The 22559-nt window shown below is 39.7% G+C and overlaps 1 protein-coding gene and 1 long non-coding RNA gene across 2 annotated transcripts; one reads left to right on the plus strand and one right to left on the minus strand.

Moving 5' to 3' along the window:
- Positions 1-94: 94 nt before the first annotated feature.
- On the plus strand, positions 95-16912 carry LOC113992335 (plasminogen-like). The gene is made up of 12 exons (XM_027729530.2): positions 95-143; positions 2847-2982; positions 3615-3721; positions 6589-6703; positions 7737-7900; positions 8422-8551; positions 8664-8782; positions 10240-10402; positions 11259-11389; positions 12243-12402; positions 13872-14062; positions 16709-16912. Exons 1-12 carry the CDS (start codon positions 95-97, stop codon positions 16774-16776), a joined length of 1533 nt encoding a protein of 510 aa, XP_027585331.2. The 3' UTR covers positions 16777-16912.
- On the minus strand, positions 13487-17627 carry LOC120323165. The gene is made up of 2 exons (XR_005563369.1): positions 17269-17627; positions 13487-14098 (listed from the first exon to the last, which is right to left on the minus strand). It is a non-coding gene; the product is annotated as an uncharacterized LOC120323165 (long non-coding RNA).
- Positions 17628-22559: the final 4932 nt, after the last annotated feature.

Below are 22559 nucleotides of genomic sequence, written 5' to 3' on the forward strand. Positions count from 1 at the left end.
CCTTGTTTATTTGATGCTGCCTCACTTCAGTGCAAGTCAATAAAACTTTGTGCACTGACACACACAACTTCCAGCACCCGCCAGCGGGGCCAAAATGAGGATTAGCAAAGCTGCCTTTCTCTTTCTGTTCTTGCTCAGCTCAGGTAAGAGTCCTTTGCCTTCTCCTTGCCTAGGTGAGACCTAAACATTTGCAAGTTCCATGTGGTGAAGGTAGGTCCCCAAATCCTTGCATCACAATTTCCCTGGATGATGACAGATTCAGGACTTGCTGGCCAGCAAAAGCTGCTGCTCAGTAGAATGAGATCTGTGGTTGTTCCCGGGTTGTATTTGTTAGAGACACCAGAAGAGCAGCAGCCTTGGTGTCTCCATTGGGAACTAGTGGCTCCCTGCAAAACTGCCCCATGGCCAGAGGTGGGGGCACCCTTGGGAAGCAGCCTGTCAAAGGCTTCTACAAAACCCACAGCAGTCACTGAGAAGGTTATCTCTAATTTCAGCAGGTTTGGGATGAAATGCTAAAGCTAAAACTGGTTTAATACCAAGCATTGCTAAGCACTGTGATTGTGGTTTTCACCCTTTTTGATAGGAGTTTTAAAGCTTTGAAATGAAATATTAAAAAAAAAGGAAAAATTACCAAGTTCCTTCATATTCCAGAAATTTCAAATTTTTCAAACACTTCTAATAAAATGTTCTCCCTTGTTTTGCTGAAGGCAGTAGTTAGGAGCTTACTCTTCAGTAACCTAGATCACCTTTTCTAAAAATGTGTCTAGAATTCTTTTTTACAACACCAAAAGAAGATAGGTGTCCCACTAATGGTAATATATGATTTTCAAGCTTATCTACAAATGCTGTAAATTATTATTCCACATGTAGTTTACATTTCAATCAGATTTTAATCAGATACCATACTCTCTAGTACTTTAAAATTGCATATAATTCTATGGCATTTAAATGACTTTTAAAAAGTACTGTAAAATATATATCAGTACAGTTTGTATGAGTTTCTAATAGCTCAGACATTTAAGGTCAGACTAACAGGAACATATCACTGGGTTGTAAAAGACAACTGATTAAGCGAGATTTTTTGTTTGCTCATTGTTATCAGCTTTAGCTGACTTGCTCCAAAGTGATAGTACACGACTGCCTTAAAACCAATTTTTATGTCTTCTGGATCAGTATTGGTCAGGTCTGGAAAGATACACATATAAAAGAAAAAATAGGTTTGTTCACATATATTTGAATATTCTGTTCAATTATCATGTGCCATGTCTGGGTTTATAAAGGTTTGGACTTTAGTCAGACTAATACATTCCCTGATGCATTTTTAAGTCTGTTGTATTCTTTTCTTAATTTTTCATTTTGCAATGTTTTTCAGGCAACTAGCATCACCTTTTCACCTTTTCTTTTTTGTTATCTAAGCTTCTGCCAATCTGAATTATCTTTTAAGATGTGTCAATTAAGTTTGGAAAGCAGTATTTTCCTGTTCTAGTCTCCTGCAATTCTGGAGCATTGGCCTTAGTTAAGTTATGAAAAAAATTCAGGAGAGGAAGCAGTTGTTTACCGAATCCGTCAGGAGAAATTAGTAGGCTGGGCTATTGGTGTTCCACATAGTCCAGCTGTAACAGTGGGATTAGATATGGGAGGCCTCAGTGTCAGGGATTTCTTAAGACACGTGGTTTTTATAGCATTGAGCCAACTCTGCAAACAGGCACAGAAGATGCCCTCAGGCAATTAATCATCTTACTTTCATTAGTGGCCCAAATACCTTTTATTTCATATGAATATGTATCATATGGAGGTAGGTGAGGGATGACCTATATGTTGTGGGAATTAATTACACTGGAGTGATGCTGCAGTGAATTGAGCCTAATATGAGTGGAAAAATGAAAGATTCACAACATTACCTGTGAGAATACTGTACAAAATTATGAATTTCCTGTATCTATCAATAATAATCTAGCTTGAAAAAATGAAATAATTGAACCATATCACTTGTGTAACCTTGTAACCTGATGCTGGAGGTGGAAATAAACTCTCATAGAAATTAGGAACAGAACATAAATTCTTTATAGACATAGAAGGAAAAAAAATCAGTTAGTTGACAAAATCCATTGTGAGCAACAATGTTTTAGAGCTGTGTTAAACGTATTAGCAGATACCTCATATACATCTTATGCACATGTAGCTTTCAGATATAATAATACTAATCATTTACTAATTTAAAGTCTTAGGTTAATTTGTTGCAACAGAGATGCAGCCTCACAATTTCATTAGTAAGTCTGCTCAACCCATTGCAATAAAATAATGGTGGCCATTGTAAAATGCTATTTAGTAATTTTATGACTGTGATTTCTTGATCTAGAGCAAGACATCTTGGGACAAACAACTAGTTAGTGACCAATAAAACTGCAGTGAGTGCACAATCCACATAAAATGTCATAATATCACATCCAGCTAATTCATTCTTTTTCAAAACTTTGATATTGGTATCACTTCCTCTTTCTCTGACTGGTGTTGACACCACTTAGTCTCCCTCTCTCTGTTTCCCCCTCACTCTTACTTCACATTTCTTGTTCTTAGCTTCAAACTCATGCATAACTCCTTTCAGAACTGCTTCTCTACATGTTTTTTCTGCTGTTTTTTTTTCCTATGGCATGTTACAGTCATACAGCTGTGATTGTGTCGGGAGACAGAAATTACATTAGTTTACAATCTTTTACCTAGAATTACACAGCATAAATACTGTCTTCACCTGTCCAAGCTACACAGAAAATGGGACTCAAATTCACAGATCTTCTTAACTGCAGAATTTTCATTTTTAACATCTGATTCCTTTCCTTCCCTTTTAGTGAGAGGAGATATACTGGGTGACTATATAAGAACAGATGGTGTTTGGATACTAACTCGAAATAAACAGTCTTACAAGACAAATAACGAAAAAGAATGTGCAGAGAAATGTGAAGCAGAAAGAAATTTTAATTGCAGGTAATTCCTGTTGAATCTTAAAACTGTGTCATTGTGGATGTCTGCATATCAATGGTATTTTCCTACAGTTGCTCAGAACCAACATCCCCATTCCGCTGCAGCTCTGCCTACAGCCTGTACCTTTAGTTTGTGGCTTACCTTCACCCATAAATTACCACAAGATCAAGTAAAGAGTGGATTGACAATGTATTTCTCATTCTATAGCAGATGTTCAAGTTCCCACTCTTATTCATTATATGGAGAGCTACTTGTGCCTCTTTTGCTAGATGCTGGCTTCTTTCACAAAAGAAGAATGAAATGTTTCTAATCCATTGTAGGGAAAGATACTAACCTGAGCAGCTAGAATGCCGTTGATAATGTTTTGCCAATGCAGTAACTAGCTTCCCACACAATAACTTACTCATCTATAGTCTTATGTCCTGAATAAATGAGCCACTTCAGAACAATAAAAAAAGCCAGACTCTAACTCAGTGTCTCAGATATTGAGTGCAGTATCTGAAAGATAGAAATGGATACAGGACGGTGCTATTAAATTAAAAATGTATAGAACAATAATTATTAGTTGAATAATTTGTATTGAATTTAAAATATTGCTTTCTGTGTCAATATTGCTTCCTTCTCAATTTCAACAGGGCTTTCCTATTCACCAGGAAAAAGCTACAGTGTTTAACACTGGCTGAAAATGCTAAAATGTCGGTGATGTTCGCCAGCATGGATGCAGTTCTTTATGAAAAGAGAAGTATGTATACAGCAAGATGCTACTCATTAAGCCTATTTTAACTTCATCCTTGTGCTCTCTGCTGCAGTGCTGGAGCAAACCGCTGCAGGTGGTGACAGTTTCAGTGAGGTGGGTCATGCAAATTTTCACCTCCTCCAAAATTATTCCATGGAAGACAGGCCTGGTGTCTCCAGCCTCAATGTTCATCCCAGTGACCTTCCTCAACACATGTAATCTAGAAATTTAGTCAGAACCTTCAGCTTTGCTGCTCATAGCCCCATTGGAACCACCTCTTCCTGCAGAAAAAAAAATCCTAGCTTGGCGCCCTCTCATGTGTCAGGATGGATTTGTCTTGTTTACTTTTTACCCTTAGCTGAAACTGTAGGGTGAGGTACAGGTCTGTCCCCCTCTCTCCTAATCCTCTTGGAAGCAGAGCTTTTCCTTCCTAGCCATATCCAGGACTAAAGGAAATGTCACCACATGAGTCCACTCCAGGAGGAGACACTGTATCTTGTTCCTCACACCAAGGGACTAGCTCATCAGCCTGTAGGTGCCTGTTATGGCAGCGGTACAAAAGCGTACAGTCATTTTCCTTCTCTTTTTTGCTAGCAGGAATACAGAACTGTTTCATTCATTCTGAAACTCACAGCTACCGCTGCCAGCATTGTTGTGAGGTCGCTGGATAATCCAAATGGCAGCATTTTGTATCTGTAATGGTCCAAATCCACCTCAAACCAGAGATACTTCTCAGAAGGCTGTTAGAAGTGACTCACCTTCCTAGAAGCAAGTAACCACAGTATCACCCAACCTGAACTCGAATTTGTAAATAAAGACATTTAGTTTCCTTGAACATCAGAAAAGTTTTCTGTCCCCACCACAACTCCTCAGCACCAGGAAATAGCTGCTGTAAAACTCCTCTCTGCTGAGATATAACGGAATTCGGTCTGCTGGGAAAAAGCAATCTCCAGGACAAATCTGTGGCTCTGCCACTCCTTTAGGTTCACAATGACTGTACAATCTCACCTATACCTGACTCAGAACTTGGAGTTCATAAACAGCTGGTCTGGCCTCAATCTTTGCTAGAATTTATTTTCCTTGGAATTGGATTAATATGTGTGCAAAACATCTACTTTGACACAAAATGTTTCATCTATTTGTGAGTGTAATAGTTTGTCTTTTTGTACTAGGCCACCCAATGCTAGGCACTTCCATTTTACCCCACCACAGACGCTTTGGGATCTGTATGCAGACCATACTCTGGATTGTCCATAGTTACAAAGGCAACTCCATGACTATGTCTGCCAGTTACTTTCCATATGTTAATGGGAACACCTCCTTGCTAATAATTGGAATAATTCACAAAGTGGACTCATTCACTACATTATGCTGAGTTAGATTTCTCACTCCCACCTTCGAAAGTGCATTTTTCTTTCGTTCCAATTGGCCTCTTGAGAGTTTAAGAACCATGGCATTTTTACTAGCTGAGTGGTCATCTGGGATGCTTACCTTCTTGTAGGGGTAATAATCAAAGCTTTGGCACTTAGTCACTGAAACATTTCTGAAGAATTCGGTTAGAGACATCTCATTCTTTGCAGAGCATTTTCCCCAATCAAACCTTAATTTTGTCTTGACATATAGTTTGGCTTTTGATCTCATCCTTCTTTTGAAGAACACAATCAGGGGTTATAGGCGAGCAAAGCAAACTCCTGTATAGGACAGAAAACTAATTGAGAATATGGAGGCCAAACAGAAAGAAGCTATGTCACTAAAAATACTCTTCAAGAAGGATCAAATACTGAGGCCTAAATCCATGGTGGTCTCAATGTGCCATTTGACCTGGAAAGTTACTTGGTTGTTTTCCTTCCTGACCCAGCTATACAGTCTTCACCCCCTCTCCCTGGCTGTCAGATGTGTCCAGCTTTATTATTTAGACAAGCTAAAATAACCTAGGAGGAGTCTGACAACATCCCCAAAGTCCATGGGCAAGGCTATTGACCAGAGATGGACATGCTGAGACTTGGGTATCAGTGTTGGAGTAGCAGTGACTAGACTTTTGGTCCCTCCAGTAGTACCCTGACAAACCAGGCAGAAGCTCTCTTTTCGCAAGACATGCAGCACAGACATTTGTAGTCCCAGCCACACATTGTGATTGCAGTAACTATTGCAAGGTGTTCAAACAAGACTCAGTTTTTCCTATCAGATTGGTACCTCGTCCTTGCTCTAACATTTCCATTTTATATTTTGGGGTTTAGGGAGATTCTTCCTGTGCAAGTAAATTGCTGGAAGGGGAAAGCAAGATCACTGCCCTCAATAACTTGAGATTTTCCAGTTGCCAATAAAAGCATCATCAACATGATTTGCATTCTCTCTGTCTTGGAATCCCACTAGAAAGGACCTGGGAGTCTGAGGCTAAGAGGAATCAAAGGTTTGGGGGGCGTTTATGTGACAAGTGTATTTCGATAACTAAATATTTTCTTTCTTGAAGGAATAGTTGCCTGACACCCACACTGCAAATGTGCTTGTGAACAATGCCTTTCAAAGAATCTCCAGCTGCTGGTGAAAGACATTCCTATTTACCCCAGTATTATGATAGTAAAAATATGCATTTTTGCATGTCAAAACCACCTGTAAATTGATACAGCTATTTTCTTCACTAAATTTTATTAGCTTTGTAAAAATGCTTCAGAAATTTTTCTCTTTAGTTTGTAACTAATTTGTTTTAAATTACATTATAGAATCACATATGTTTGCATGTACAAGAGGTTCAAAACGTCGGTAAAGCATGGCTCATCGTGAACTGATGAACTTCAGTTATATCTGCAGACTTTCAATTTCAAGGCATGCAATGTTGTAACACCATTGAATTAACAAAGCCAATTCCATTTCAGTTTACCTTCTAGAATGCAAAAGAGGGACTGGGAAGGACTACAGAGGAACAGAAGCCAAGACTTGGAGGGGTATTCCATGCCAGAAGTGGGCAGAAAAAATACCCCACAAACCAAAGTATGCCCTTGTTTATATTTGTCTTCATGCTGTTCTCACACTCTTCCAAGCTTCCTCAACTTCATATGTATAAACAGCCTTATAGTGCAAGTTACGAAAGGCAGTTATCAAGTGACTTTTTAAGACTGCTTTATCTTCATCTGTCTTGATGCTTTTGACTCTATTCGCAGAGAACTGCAATGATCTGGATAAGGAAAGGATTCATTGTCAGGTAGAGAAATTGTGTCTAAATGTGAGGTGTCTTAACCAGATGAAATGCTCCTATCAACACATGATGAAAATTTTGCTATTGGTGACAGTGGGATCATAATTGCACTGTTCGGTATGAAGTGCGGAAAAAAAAACACTGATACCGGTCCAGCTCTATGACTCCCTGCCTCCAATACAGACAGTCAAGAAAAAACATTAAGAAAAGTATCCAAGGGCCAAACGTACCTGGCCAGGTAGAGTTTTCTCAGGGCTGGCTGCCACTGGGCTCACTGAAGCAAGAAGGGAAGCAGAGATTCCGTTTCCTCTGATCTGCATTGGAGTTTTATCCTAATGAAACTTGGATACACTTGTTCAGATTGTTTAAAAGCCATTTAGTCTTCTCTGGTAAGGTTACTGTAGGAAGAAGCCTAGTGTCACCTGCTTCAGGTCTCTGCATGATCTGGTGTTTGGTGAATAGTCTCCAGAAATACACAACTTCTGAAGTAGCTCCACTAATACAAATGCGTGACAGAGCCACAGGTCATAGTGAGCAGATTAGATCAGACGGATGTAAGTATTAAAGGCAACAGTTGTCCTTTGAGACTGTCATAGTCCTTGTAGGCTGTAAGATCACTCCTTATTGGCAACTGGGACTTAGGGAGAAAGCTACTAATAATGATAGTTACGGAATGTTTTTTTCAGTTTTCATTTATGGCTTACAGTGGGGAATCTATTTTGCTCATTTTTACTGTGAATGAATAAAGCTCACAGCTACCTCAGCAAATTGGACATTTCCCTTCTGCTCCACCAAATTACTGGTATTAAAATAGAATTTTAATTACAGTTATACACCTCAAAAACACCCTAATGCAGGCCTGGAGGAAAACTACTGCAGAAATCCTGATGGGGATGAAAATGGACCCTGGTGTTACACAACAGATCCTGCTACCAGATATGATTACTGTAATATCCCAGAGTGTGAGGACCAGATCACACACACCGGAGAAGGTATATTTACTTTTCACGGAATGAATTTAAGTAGTTAGTTTAAGTAGGTAATATTATTCCTGCTACTTGTTTGCGCTTAATTATTGCAGGTTGTTTTCAAATGAGAATTTAAATCAAACTGAACTTAAGAATTTCTCAACACAGATGTTTTTTCCTAATTATCTTGAGTTATCAAAGTAATTTCGTAAATATGGAAGAACTGAAATTTTTTAATCATTTGCTGATATTGTCCTGCTCTTATCCCAGCAATTTATTTTATTTTAAAGAGAGTAAAGATTGATCCAAGTGCTGTGTTACATACTGAACTCCCATTGCTATCAGTACATACAGATACATGACAAATTTCTCCCTCCAAATGACATGTATTCCTAAAGCATTTTGAATTTGGCTAGGCTTCTGAATTATTTTCATCACTAGCTCGAGCAAATCCCTCTTTTTCTTTCAACATATTCTTCCAGGAATAGATCAGGATCTGAATTCATGGGCTGGTGTGTTCCTTGTTTTTTTTCCATTCTGCCTAGGACCTACAGCGGAATGCATGCAGTGTAATGGTGAGGACTACCATGGAGAAGTGTCGAGAACAGAGTCTGGGCTTCAGTGCCAACACTGGGATGCCAAAGAGCCTCATATGCATGGATTTACCCTGAAACAGTGAGTCACATTCGGCACTGAATTCATTCCTACAGAGCCTGGGAGACAGAGCCTAATTGCTTCAGCTGCCCATAACTGATTCACAAGCTTCTCTTTCATTTTCGATGTGCAGCTATCCAGAGAAGGATCTGAAGATGAATTATTGCCGTAATCCTGATGGTGAACTTCGGCCCTGGTGTTTCACTACCAGCCCGAGTAAACGCTGGGAATATTGCAAAATTCCTCTTTGCAGTGAGTCTGATTTCCTGAGATCACTCCAGAGGGTAGCTCTTCTCATTACAATTATGCAAGGAGGGGAAAGACAAGAAATCTCAGTTCTGAGTAACCTGAAGATACATTTGTGAAGGAAGGAAAGTGCACAGTAATACGCAGAATCGCTCGCTAAATTTCAGTTATGTAAAATCATGTAAGGTTAGTGAGGATGTAGGTGTCATGAAGTACAATAATGCCAAAGATGTTTTGGGAAAACAGAATTTGCCTTTAACCACTTTACTTTTCAACTTACCTGAGAATTTAAATTTACCTGAGAGACGGGGCATTCAGGTTAAATCAGGTGGTAGTTTTCTGCTGATCAGTTAACTAATGAAAAACATCTAAATCACCATGTGGCCATACTGTGATATTTTACCCGAGTCTGGCCAGCACAGCCAGCACTGCCTTTTTCTTAGCAAGGAGTGAATCCTGAGAAACAAGTTCAGGCCTCGAGGAAACACCTGACTTATCAGTGAGTGAGCGTAAACCATTGAGCTGAGCATGCTAAATCTGGATATTTCCAAAGCACTGAATAAGGAGAGTAGCATTGCTATTTGTAGAACTGGATGGCACTTTTAGAAAAGAAAAAAAACGTGTTTTTATCTCTAGAGCTTGCTTTCTTGTGCATCTGCACTTGCCAGTGCTCTAAGCAGTGGCACGTGTTTGCTGGATGTAGTTCTCTTCAACATGGTCCATTACAGATGGCAGAATAACTATTTATAGACTTCTGCATGATAAATTGTGAAAGTTACCATAGCATTTCCACTCTGTGCTTAAAACTTGAAGTTTAAGGAACATGCCAACCTTTTAGAGTCATACTTATCTCCTTGGGAAATTCTGTATACAAAGTATATATAATAGGTATGTGCTGTAAATTCATTTTCTGTTTGCCCTCTGCAGGTTCTAGGCCTCTGTTCATCACTCTTACTTTCTTTGCTGTTCCCCACGTGCCAGACCACTTCACTTTCTTTCTTTCACTCTTCCTTCTGCCACACTTTCCCAAGTCACTGACTCCAGAGGCTCAGCTCTGAAGGCTGCTTTGCTTTCTCTCAAAATTTCTTCTTGTCCCTTTCTGCCCTTCCACCCTACTTGTGTGTATAATATTCATTTCACTTGGTTTTACAAGACTGTACAGGACTACTTACTGCCTTTCCTGTTCTGCTCTCAGGGGACTGCAGGCACAAAGTCTGTCTTGACCCAGCAAAGTTATTTATTGGCTGCTGTAAAAGGGCAGACACAGGACATCTCTCTGGCTGTCCAACTACTCATAAAAATGTACTTTTTGTTTTTGACATGGCTTTTAACCCAGGTCACCTCTGCTGAAAGAAAAAAAAATTGCACTTTTGACATTACAGAAAGTAAATGGGGTTTATATATTTTTGAAAGTACTATTTTCCTTGCCTTCCCTCCCCTTCATTTGTGTTTTCCTGTTACAGCTACACACCCACCAGTCTCTGGCCCAGGCTCCCAGTGTCTTTCAGGGAAAGGAGAAGACTATCGAGGAAGGATAGCCATCACTGAATCAGGAAATGTGTGTCAACGCTGGAACACACAGTTACCTCACAAACATGGCTGGATTCCTGACAGATATCCCTGCAAGTATGCCGAACCTCATCATTGTAACAAATACCAAAGAACATGGTTATTCCTTATTGAATCAGATGCAGAGACAAGAGGAGCCCAGGTGCTCCTCATTTCTGCTGATAAGCTATTTTCTTGCTGTTTGTCAGTGCTCATTACTTCTGTTCAAGTCTTGCTCTCCATCTTTTTCTGCATCCCTCTTTATTCTCATATATTTATCTCACCTGCCTGACCCACATCCCACTGCAAAGTTATAAGTAGTTACTACTGAAAATCCCTTGGCTGTGTTTCAGTACATTTTCAATGCATTACTCTTCTGAAGAGTGACGCTCCAAGGTCAACATGCTCCAATACATCCTTTTGCTCCAAGGTCAGAGGAGCTGGGTTTTCAGAGAATTATCGATGTGCAAGGGTAGCTGGGACTGACCTGGCTTATTACTCTGTATTTTGATCCTGCAAGTTTTCTTGAGCATGTGAAACCCTGTCCACTATCATAGGGCAGAGAGCAGCATGCACTGGTGCTCCTACACACTTCCAGGATCAGTCTGTCACATCCAGCCTTGCCTGGTTATTACTGTAATGTCAGGTACACCAATGGCTTGTGTTTCGAAGTCAGCTTTTACTGCTGTACCTTGGCCTCAACAAGAGTAGAATGAGAAAGCATTGAAACAGTTCTTCATATATCTTCAGCATTTAGACTGTAAATTTGAAGACCATTAATTAGTCCCAAAACAGTGATGCATGAGGTAATTAATCTCCAAAAAGAATAAATATAACCACTGAGTTGACTTCTGCATGCAGTAGTTGTTAATAGTCATGCACAAAACTCTTCTGGATTTCTATGAGTAGTTTAAAGCCAGTGTTTTTGTTTCAGGGGCTTAGAGGAAAACTACTGTAGAAACCCTGATGGAGAGAAGAGACCTTGGTGCTACACCATCAACAGCAGCGTTAGATGGGAATATTGCACAATTCCTCCCTGTGATGGAAGGGAACAAGAGAGTGCTGGTATGAATAGTGGAGCGTACTTGAAATAAAGACTTTAAAACAGTGAGAGGTTTATTGTTTCTCACTGTAAATATATCAAATATTTTTTCAGTCACTTTGTCACTGTTGTTAATGCTTGTCTGCCTGGCATGTTGCAAAACCTGCCAAATATTGAACTTTCAGTGGTTAAGAAAACACAGTGAAGGATGTAAATCACCAAGTGACCCAACAGAAGAATTACTGGATAAAAGAGGATTATTTTTTTATATTCCTTTCTTTCCCAAATGTAGGGCAACTATAGCAAGTTCACTAAAAAATTAAAATCAGGTTCAAAGACATGAAAAACTGCTAAATAAAAGGAACTCCCATTTTTGGAAAGTAGCCACAAAAGAGAGGACAGGAGCTTCCAAAGTCTTATTTCCAAATCAAAATCACATTGAAACATTCATTCATTTAATGACAAAAAGTAACAAGAAAGTCTTAGTGCAATAAAAAGGATAATGGAGAGATTGAAGCTTAATATAATGTCTGTTTGAGAAATTTATCATGGTCAAAATCACCAGTATTTCATCTGTGAGGATTTCTCATGTGAACTTTCTTATCTTTAATTCTAGCATGTTCACATATACCAAAATGAAACCAAATGGTGAAGCCTTCACTGAACAACATTTAACACATGATGTTAAGCTATGAAAATTTTCTAAATAACTTTGGAAATGCCCTTCTGCTGCTGGCTGTGATGGTCTCACTGAATGCTGTCTGTATAAATGAGTCATTCCTTTTTGTCATCCTGTGTGTTTGATGCTTTCTTGTGCTTACTCGGTAAGAACATAAAACTATGATGCAAAAGACCAGTTTCTGTTGTTTGCTGCAGATGTGCCTATACAAGTTCCCCTGACAGAGGAGTGCTACCGAGGCAAAGGCCAGAGTTATCGTGGCACAACTTCTATCACTGCATCGGGAAAAAAATGCCAGGCCTGGAACTCCATGTTCCCACACAGGCATGAAAAAACCCCGGACAAATTCCCAGATGCGTATGTTTATCTTACCTTTTCTCTCTTTCTCTGACAATGACTGCTGCTTGGTTTGCATTATCTTTGTACATCTATGCTTTAAAACATTGCTAGGGAATGTATCTGTGAAAGAGATTTTTTTCCAAGACATAGAAACATTTTCTGTTAGTCTCATTTTTAAAAACTAGTCATCTAAATTCTGAGCAAAATATAGCTGTATCCCTTTACTCTTAAATCTGAGCTTCTGTAACCAACAGCAGGAGACTTGTATCCAGAGTTTGGGCATCTGCTGAAATATGTGTTTTGTTTATGAATTTAAGATTTTTGTGGTGGCCTTTCTCATTTTTTAATCTTGGTAGAACACAGCATTTATGATGCAAAACACACTGTCAGATACATTATGCTTTGAAATATCATCAAAGTGTTCTTTGCAGTTGGAATTGTGTACCCAGAATTGCACACTGAATTTTCCCCCTTTATTGGTCTTCTTCAGGCTGACAAAACTCTACCAGCAGTGACTGGATCAGTGATGAGCTAACCATAATCACTAATGTGCCAGTTTTTAGTAAGGGTAGGAAAGCAACAAGATTTCAATTGCGAGAAAATCCGTCCATTTTTTTACGTTTTTTATGCTATCACCCAAAATAATTAGAATTTTTCAGTTATATTTAGGCATCAAAATACTGATGTATAGAAACTGGAACATCCTCGGGGGGGATGATGACTTTCAAAAACATTTTAAAAAATTAAAATTGAATTGCGAAAATGTGGAATTCATGTGTTCTATCATATTTGGAAAAAAAAATATTTCAGTTCTTTTTTATTCCGTAACTGTGCTGTGATTCAGGATGGGGAAATACTGAAACCCTGCAAATTATTGAAGAGAGAGATTCTACTTCTCCCTGCCCCATGAAGCACAGACTTGGGAGTGGTTCCACTGAATTCAGTAGAAACAGTGTTTGGGAGCGTGAGAGGCGATCAACTGTATAAGCATTTATTTGTCCTTCTTCTGAATGTTAAAAAGAACCCTTTGGCATTAAAAAACAAAAAAATTGGAAAACCGTAAGGGCCCACCAGCAGTATGAATCTTTCTGCATATTTATTACTAATTCACACATTCACATAACTGCGTGTGCTTATACATATATATTTAGAAACTAAATTATTGGCATGTCAGGCATTTATTTAGGTACTCAGCATATTGACATGGTACATCCAGAATATCAGCCAGTAATTGAATTATGTTTCCTTATGCATAAATGTATTCATGACTCTGACGTACATGTGAAATATAACTCTTCACCAGCATCACAGCCATAAATGTGTTTGCTATTAATAGGATATCTGCAATAAGTGAAAACAATAATAAATGTTTTTATCCTTATAGTACAGTTCCAGTATAGTATAGTATAGTATAGTACTTTTTATCAGGTTATTTCTATGCTTACTTCCAGTCTTACACAGCATGACCATTGACTATATTTTTGCAGGGATTTGAGGGACAACTATTGTAGAAATCCAGATGGTGACAACAGCCCGTGGTGTTTCACCACTGACCCCAACACCTTATGGGAGTACTGCAATCTCAAGAAGTGTGATGATCATACACAAGAGCCCATACCAAATGATTCCCCTGCAACGATGACGCAAGATATTAGCCCGACGACACGCACCACATCTGGTAACAGCTGGCTATAAGTGGCACCTCCTGTAGAGTCTGTGGGAAAAGGAAATAGTAATCTGTCAAAATAATTCTTGAGTGTTGTGGTTTAACCACAGCTAGAAACTAAGTACCATGCAGCTGCTCACTCATTCCCCTATTCCTTCCTTGGTGAGGAGAAAAATAAAAAAAGATAAAACTCAAAAGTTGAGATAAGAACAGCCTAATAATTGAAACAAAATAACAATAACAATAATAATAAATATTGGAGAGGAATAAAACCCAAGAAACCCAAGCGATGCACCATACAATTGCTGACCAATGCCCATCCTGTCCCTGAGCAGCAAGTAGTGGCTCCCACTAGTTTATGTACTAAGCATGTTGTTCTGTGGTATGCAATATCCCTGGGGCTAGTTTGGGTCAGCTGTCCTGTCCATGCTCCCTCCCAGCTTCTTGTATACCTTCTCACTGGCAGAAAATGGGAAACTGAAAAGTCCTTGACTTCCGGTAAGCACTACTTAGCAACAACCAAAATATAAGTGTGTTATCAACATTATTTTCATACTAAAGCTAAAACACAGCACTGTACCAGCTACGAAAAAGAAAAGTAACTCTATGCAAGCCAAAACCAGGACACTGACTAGGGCTGCAATGTAACAGTTACACCCCTCCAGCAGCTTTCAGATCTGTACTGCTGCATTTTGCAAGTGCTCTTTAGTCAGTTCATGTCCTGTAGCCTATGTCATTTTAGTGCATTCTGAAGGACAAATTTTTCATCCAGGGGAATAAGAGGAAAATAGACAACTGTGATATATTAATATAATACATCTCCCAGGGTGCTGTTCAGCACCCTTCCTGAAACCCAACTCCTACATCTCCCCTCTTCTTTATTATTATGAGGAAATACAGAACATTGCATATAACAGTACATTTTAAACTTTGTAAACCCCCTTTAACAATGACCACTGCGTCACAGTAATTCAGTTCACTGCCTACCTTGGTCTCTCAACGAACTTACTTATTTGAACCTTTATCTGTAATCCTTGAAACTTGCTTGACATAAATTTGAACTTTTACTTCCTAAGGGTTTGTGTGTATTTGGGATAAACAACAACTTTATTAACCTGAGAAGTTTTGCATAATCGGGCAGAACATCGATTCCCACTTCCCCAAGGGCCTGCATGTAATTGGTAACCAGGAGAAAGTCAACTCCATTTCAAGAAAAGGGCCCTTAGAGAACAAGTGTTGTGATGCAAGTGTAATTTGTTCAAAGCACATGAAGCACAAAGTATCTCTAAGTCTACATACATACATGTTTACACAGTTTCTCTCATTCATACAGTTTTTTCATTCATACAGAAGTGGCCACTTTACATTCTCTCCTCACACATGCATACTTAGAATTTTTATTATGTGTCTATTTAAATCACATAGTTTAGGGTTTTGCAGTCGTTATTGGTTGTATGCTTTGCAATCTGTCACTTCTGGTAATCATGTTTGGCAACTGTACTTGTTTTGAAAATTTGAAAAGGAATTAATATGAAGAATATAAGGTTTAACAAAACTAAATGTCTTACCTGTTTATGCACATGCATTTTCTCTTTTCCTCCCCTTTTGTTTTTGTTTTAGAAAACCATAAGTTAATAAACTCAAAGATATATACACAAGTTACCATCACAATATGTTAACATAACTTAAAACTTAGCATCTCCTGTAAACAACTAGACCAAGTTACCATCACAATAACTGAGTATATAAAACGAGTTATCATTACAACATGTTAACACAGCTTGAAATTCAGCATCCTTTGCAAGCAATCAGTTTAAGTTGTCTGTGGTTTCTAGAATGCGGTTAATTTTCAGCTTTTGTCCATCCATTTCTGTTAGCCGCTTTTTGCCTTTAGTAACAAACTTAACAAACATGTTAATAACAATTTAAACAGTCTCAGGTGGCTAGTGTGGAAGAAACAGATGTAGAGGTTAGGCAAACGCAGTTTCTCTGTAGCTGTATCTAGGAATGGCCTTATGAAGTAAAGCAGTAGAAGTCATTTGATGCCTTTCAATGTCTTTTTGCTTCAAAGTTGCCTTTTGCTGGAGCTTGAAATAAAGGCAAAAAGTCATTTTGTGCTTTTATTGTCTGTTTACCTCAAGGTTGAAGGCTGTGTGTAACTTCATGTGTTGCATGTTTTAATGCTGTAAGGGCAGAAGGGATCAAATACTTGTTTATCATTCTCGATGTTCATATGAAATCTTAGATAAGTCTTTATATAAATTATCAAGGAATCTTTTCACTTGCTGAAACAATTAGAAAACAGAGTATAAACATTTTGAACATTATCTTAATAACAAAATCAAACCCTTTACTACGTTGACACTAGAAGATTTTGCACTTGCAAACACAAAAGCAAGCATTCAGTGGTTCCTATCATTCGTGGATATCACAGAAAAGTTTTCTTCATTCTCACTGAAAGCAGTTCGTCTTGTTTGCTCTGGCAGGCGTCTAATGGCCTGGTTTTGTGGAGATAAACTCAAAAGGCAATTTTAAGGATTTTATACAACAAAGAAAATTTTTCTTTCCCCATAGTGTTGTAAGTTAAACAGTTAATAAGAGTTAAACTGGGTGATGGGGGAGATTTCAGTTTGTTATGCCTTGTTTTCCCTCGTCTAGGACAGGGACTGGGACAAGAACTGGAGACGACAGAATCTCTCTCCACCCAGTTGTCAAGCAACAGATGATCGCTATTACGCAAGAAGCATCATTTTGGCTCCTGAAAGCTTCACTCCTCCCCCACCCCAGACAGGGGCAAAGAACAAGAAATCCACCGTCCCCAGCTTCGAGAGACTGATAGTCCTGCGAAGGGCTTTCTACTAACAGAGCTTCTATTAATAGATATAAATGTATTTAAGAATTTAACAACTTTAACAATTTCTTAAATGATTCATTAACAAGGTTGGAGATGCTTAGGAACTTTTAAAACACGTTATTTGAACTAAATTGTCACAACAACTGCTTCTATTCAGGTGTCCTTGAGGGTTTAACAACTTAACAAGCTCAACAGTTTAACCAAAGTCTTGGGGAAACTGATGAAAGAGTAAGAAAAAACCTTAAAGTTTCAATGTTCTTACCAGAGGTCCTGAGACAGCAAGATACAAAGTCAAATTAATTTTGTATGCTTCTCGGGAGGCTCACAGCAAAGCGCTGTAGCATTGAGTTGTTCAGAGACTCACCTGAGCTATTTGCAGCTCAGCTTCGCTCTGTCTCTGCACAAAGGGTGTGAGCTGTCCTCTCGGCCCCGGTTTTTGTTACTTGTTTTCCACCGCAGACGACAGAATTGCCCCCCCACAGGGGGTCTCTTGTCAGCGCCGGTTGGGGGCTGCTGTTTCCCTCTCTGCTCACGGCAGACCGTGCAGGGCTCTGCCGTTTGTTGCAGTTCGCGCTGTCTCGGCTTGGCATGGTTTTAACACTTTGTTATGGAAGGGGAGGTAGTTTTTACCCCGGTTTCCGGTATCTCCGGTCCCGTCCCGACTCCGGCGGAACCGCTCCCCGCCGCTCCGCTGTGTAGGGGGTTTTCGTAGCGAGACAAGACGCTCACCGCCCATCCCCACCCCGCGCCGGGGCTCCGCGGCTGCGGCATCGCTGCCGCTTGTATTTCGGAGCGGCCCCCGGCCCCCAGGCTCCCGCACAGCCGGAGCCGCTGCTTTTGCCGCGGCTCTAGGGCTTTTGTGCCGGGCCAGGGCTGAGCGGGAGGTGTTCGCCCGTGGGTCCCGCGCCTCTGCGCCACGGCATGGCAGGGACACGGCACAGCTGCGGGCACGGTCTCGGCAGTCTGTATGTTTTCTAACTGCCTGGGGAAAAAAAGAGGTAAAACATATTCGGAGCAATTGGAAACTTAGGAAAGTTTTCAAATACTATTTCGAAATATGTGCAATTATGGGAGCTGAAAAACACATTTTAGTTAAGACTTAACTAAAGCAGAAGTTATCAGGCAACGTTTTTCTTTTTATTTCTTTCTCTCAGAGCTTGCCTTTTCCCCTTCTCATTGCTTACATAAACTGAATTCACTAAACAAGAGAAAAGAGAAAGAATAAGTAGACATAAGACTTTGCCACCTTTTATCTCTATCTGGTTTAGTCTTTCTTCTGCTTCCATATACACTGTATTGGCACAAATAAGGACTATACTCCAATAATGCCCTTGCCTTTAATTTTGATCTTCGAATATACATTTTTTTAAACATCTGAATTAAGCTTGCACTTACCTTCACGTAGTCTAAACATTACTGTCTGCATAGACTTCTACAGGGATCTGCATTCACTTCAGACCGATAGGATTTTACTGCTGGACTTGGAAATACTGGGTTAACAGTTGGACTCAATGATCTAAGAGGTCTTTTCCAACATAAACTATTCTAAGATTCTATGATACATGGGCAAGTCTGAAGACTAATCCCAAGTCCAAGCACTAGCCTTAAGACCTTGTATCATAGATAAGGTGCCGTCCCAGGAACTGTGAAGCCTTTAAGTCAGAGCTTGCTCAGATCCAGCCATCTTTGAGGCACAGGCAAAATGAGTTCAAGCTAAAGGTTTTTAATGTCAGTAAAACCCTTACCTAAATTTTGTTCATAGCCTAGCATTAAAAATCAAGCATGTGGTCTCCTGGTGCCCAGCTCTCACTCCACCTATGCTGATGGTTGAGTATACCCAGCTCTCTTTGATCTGCTTTTACTGAAGCAGGAGGCAGTTCCTCATCCCTGCAGCTTCCAGCAGTGATGCTGGCATCTGTCCTCATTCAGTCCCAGCTCCCACAGACACATTTTTGGCCTTGTTGAGCTATATGCAAGGGGTGCCCTTCCCACCCCATTTTCCAGACACCACTTTTTAATAATCTACCTGTAAATCAAAGTCAATGAATTCTTCTTCGTGTGTGCATCCATAAAATTAAAAAAAAAAAATAAATAAAAGGAACGAAACGTGACTCAGTCTCTGACTTTCACCATGAAAAGTTTAGACATAGATTGTAGAGCTTTTTTACCCTCCCGGCGTTATGTAGCTACAAAACTGATGCTATGGAAATAATGCTTAAGAATAATCACTCTAATTCTACTGTAAGTCATCTAACTCATCAGAATTATTAAGAAACACTTTTCTCTAGCATATACAGTAATTACTGGCTTTCCTCTCACCTTTTTCCCCTTTCTTACCTTGAAAGTTTTTCGTTTTTCATTCAGCTTGCCACACGGTGGCAGCTGCTTCATATCTTCTAGTGATCACAGCCACAAAAAAATGCTACAGACCAGATTTCTTCTGGAAATGCGTTAGGATGGAAAAATCAACAGACCATTGTTGCATTTAAGCAGTGTGAAAGACGGTCCCGCCATGTCTTGCAGCTTAGTCACCAAATCAGCAGGGGAGGGAGAGCAGTCAGAATCCCACATCTAAATTTTGGGAAAATTCAACTTTGGCTTCAGGAAAATTCTCCTTGCCTGGAAAACACTTTAGGCTTGAAAGAGTTTGAATTAATGTAAAGTAATTACAGGCTAACACTGAAATAAGCAATTGGTACTGCACCATGGCAAAAAACTAGAAAGCACTACAATGGCTCAGATTATGTAGCATATGTTTTTATTTATTTAGTAACATTTTGTAGAGTAAAATACCCTCTGCTTGTTGATGCTAGGTATGATCCAAGCTCAAAAAAAGTTGGAAGATTTAATAAGGTCCTTCAAGGACCTCAGAGACTACAGTAGAGCTGGGGATGAATCCCAGTTCTTTCATTACTGAGACTTCACAGCTTCACTAGATCACAACACCCAGGCTACGATTTATAATTGTTATATTTTCTTGCTTGTTCATAAAGGTACCAATGCAGATAACAGATTAAAAGATGTTGAATTACCTGTGCTTGAAAATGAAATATGTAATCGCCCTGAATTTATGAATGGAAGTGTCAAAAATAATGAATTTTGTGGTGGATTTACATTTGGAGGCATAGATAACTGTGAGGTAAGAATAATCTAGCTTTGAGTTTAAGCAGGTCATGCATATAATTTGTATTTTCAAGGCTCAGAAATAGCTTCAGCAACTCAACATTTTTGCATGAAGCCTAAGAACTGAGGTATACACAGCGTTTTTTTTCTTCACTCACACAGTCAACCAGCATAGCAGAGAAATTGTGTAGGATAATATCCTACTCATAGTAGCCTAGTGTTGTGAATAACCCTCTCACCTGAAGTAAAGGCTGTAATATACTGCTTGGGCTTTCCTTTGTTCTTAGAGATAGAGGTGAAACTTGTTTCTGGCACAGGCTGGAGTTGTACCGCGTCTTTATTTAGTCCCTTGATTAAATAAAGCTTTCAGTGATTCCAGTTTTCTAATTTTCACAAGTATATGAAAAGACTTTTAAAATGTAGTTTTCTTAATGGAGGCTATCATATTGGGAGCTTTTCAATAAAAAGCTGGTAACTAGTGACAGTCAGGAAGCAAACACAGGTCTGTCTGAGCAGATGTTCCAGATTGCCAGGGTAAATTATATCTTTGAGAATGTGGGCAGTGTGTTCATTTATAGGGCCAAAAATCATTGGACATATGTACTCATATCCTGCCATGCTTGGATTTTAAGGAACGGCATTAAAACAATTAAACTAATTTTGCCCAGTAGATCAGAGGATGTGGAAAATTTGTGTGTTTGTAATAGGTCTCAGAGTAATCTGGGGATTTACCCACATCCATGACTGGTAGATCTTCATATCAGGAAAATGACCTGGCTGCTTGGAAACAACTTTCCACTCCCCCCATCCTGCAATTCTTTTACTCCAGCAGGTCTAATAAAACACGCTCCCTCTCTCTCGAGTCCTTCGGTTAGTCACATTTTGAGGCCTTCAGAGTTACAATATTAATCCTGCCAGTATTTTGCTGTTTGCATGCCTAGTGTCTCCATCACTAGAGCAGTCACTTTATACTCTCTTTTCCTTCCTAGGCTGAAGTTGAAGGACCTCTGGTCTGCCAAGATAAGGACAGATTTGTCCAATATGGAGTCACCTCTTGGGGACTGGACTGTACCCAGCCATCAAAGCCTGTTTTTGTCCAGATTCCTAGTTTTGTTTCTTGGATCAAGAATGCAATGGCTTCCCACTGAATCTGGATGCGGGTTAACTTTTCTGACAGTCTCTGTGTCAGAAGCAATATTCCAAGTATGATTTTAAAACTTGTTTTAAAAATCATGTCATAATTAATAAGAATCTTAAATAAACATCATTACTGGCTGAGCATAAGTAGCTATTGCAAAGCAATAGCCAAGTTGACCAATTGCTATTGTCTGTCAGAGTGTCTGTGTGGTACCTGTATAAGTCAAACATGTTGCATGCGGCAGCATCTTGAAGGTTCCTACTTCACCCCTCTCTTTTAAGGCATACTCCAACTCATGAAAGTGTCTTCCTCTGTGTTCAAATGCCTGCTTTTCTCTTCTCCTGCAAGCAGCTGGCCTGTCTCTGTGTACGAGGTCTTCCCAGTGCAAGAAACTTTATCACAAATCAGGCCTGACCCTGTAGCCATCACTAGCATCTGCTCCCCTTTCTGTAGCAGCTCCAACCCAGCTGCTAGCCTGGGTAAGAAAAGGGAAAGCTGAACTGTGCCTTTGCTGTCAGGAACTGGATGGAGGTATGGTGGATCTGCTTCTTCTTGTGATTAATTCCATCCACTCTCACCACCCTAGCGAAACTCTGTGCTGCGCTGTGCAATCAGCTAACCTTCCTAGGTTAGATGTTTGCATGGAAAAAACAACTACCCACTGCAGCGGGCAAAGGGGTGAGTTGGATGGCATTTGGTATGGTTAACATGTCTTTGAGGCACTTGCACAGAAATCCAGCTCTCAGTTGTGACACCAACAGTTCAGCCCTGACAAGAGTTCAGGAATTAAGAAATGTCTCAGAGGGCAAGGATGTCTCAGAAGGATGGACAAGTGAAGCCGGGGTGCCACTGCGTGCCTTATCAGACTTGGCAGCTCGTGCTCCTGCGCACTCTGCAGCAGGGAGATGGAGAAAGAAAGGGTACCCGCAGGTTAGTCAAGCCTCCCAGAACCTGGAACCTGATCTGGGTGCCACCCAGAACAGTGGAAAAGGACTGCCACTGAAAGCGTCAGGAAAGACTGGGTTAGTATTTCAAGCAGTACTGCAGTGATCAAAGGAAATTGTTGAGTGGGGCATGTTCTAGCAGAATCAAAAATCAACAGAAACACACCTGTTCAACTCACCCAAGGTAGTTCCAGAATTTTTAGTGGTTGTTCCAGTTTTCTGTGAATCACTTAAAAACATTCCACTTCCAAACAGAAAATGTATTGACCTAATAGCAGAAGAAATGTTCACTTCCTATGGACCTGTAATCTGAACAAGGATTTCTGTATTTTTTAGTCTTCCAGCTGAATGTCTGATTTAAAGTATATTATAAATCTTTATCTGGTATTTGGGTATTTTATTATTATTTTTATAAGGAACTCTGCAGAGATCAGGCTGTATAAATTTGTT

The sequence above is a fragment of the Pipra filicauda genome, unplaced genomic scaffold (genome assembly GCF_003945595.2).
Source record: "Pipra filicauda isolate LSUMZ 115617 unplaced genomic scaffold, ASM394559v2 scaffold202_size1376763_pilon, whole genome shotgun sequence".
NCBI classification, from domain to species: Eukaryota; Metazoa; Chordata; class Aves; order Passeriformes; family Pipridae; genus Pipra; species Pipra filicauda.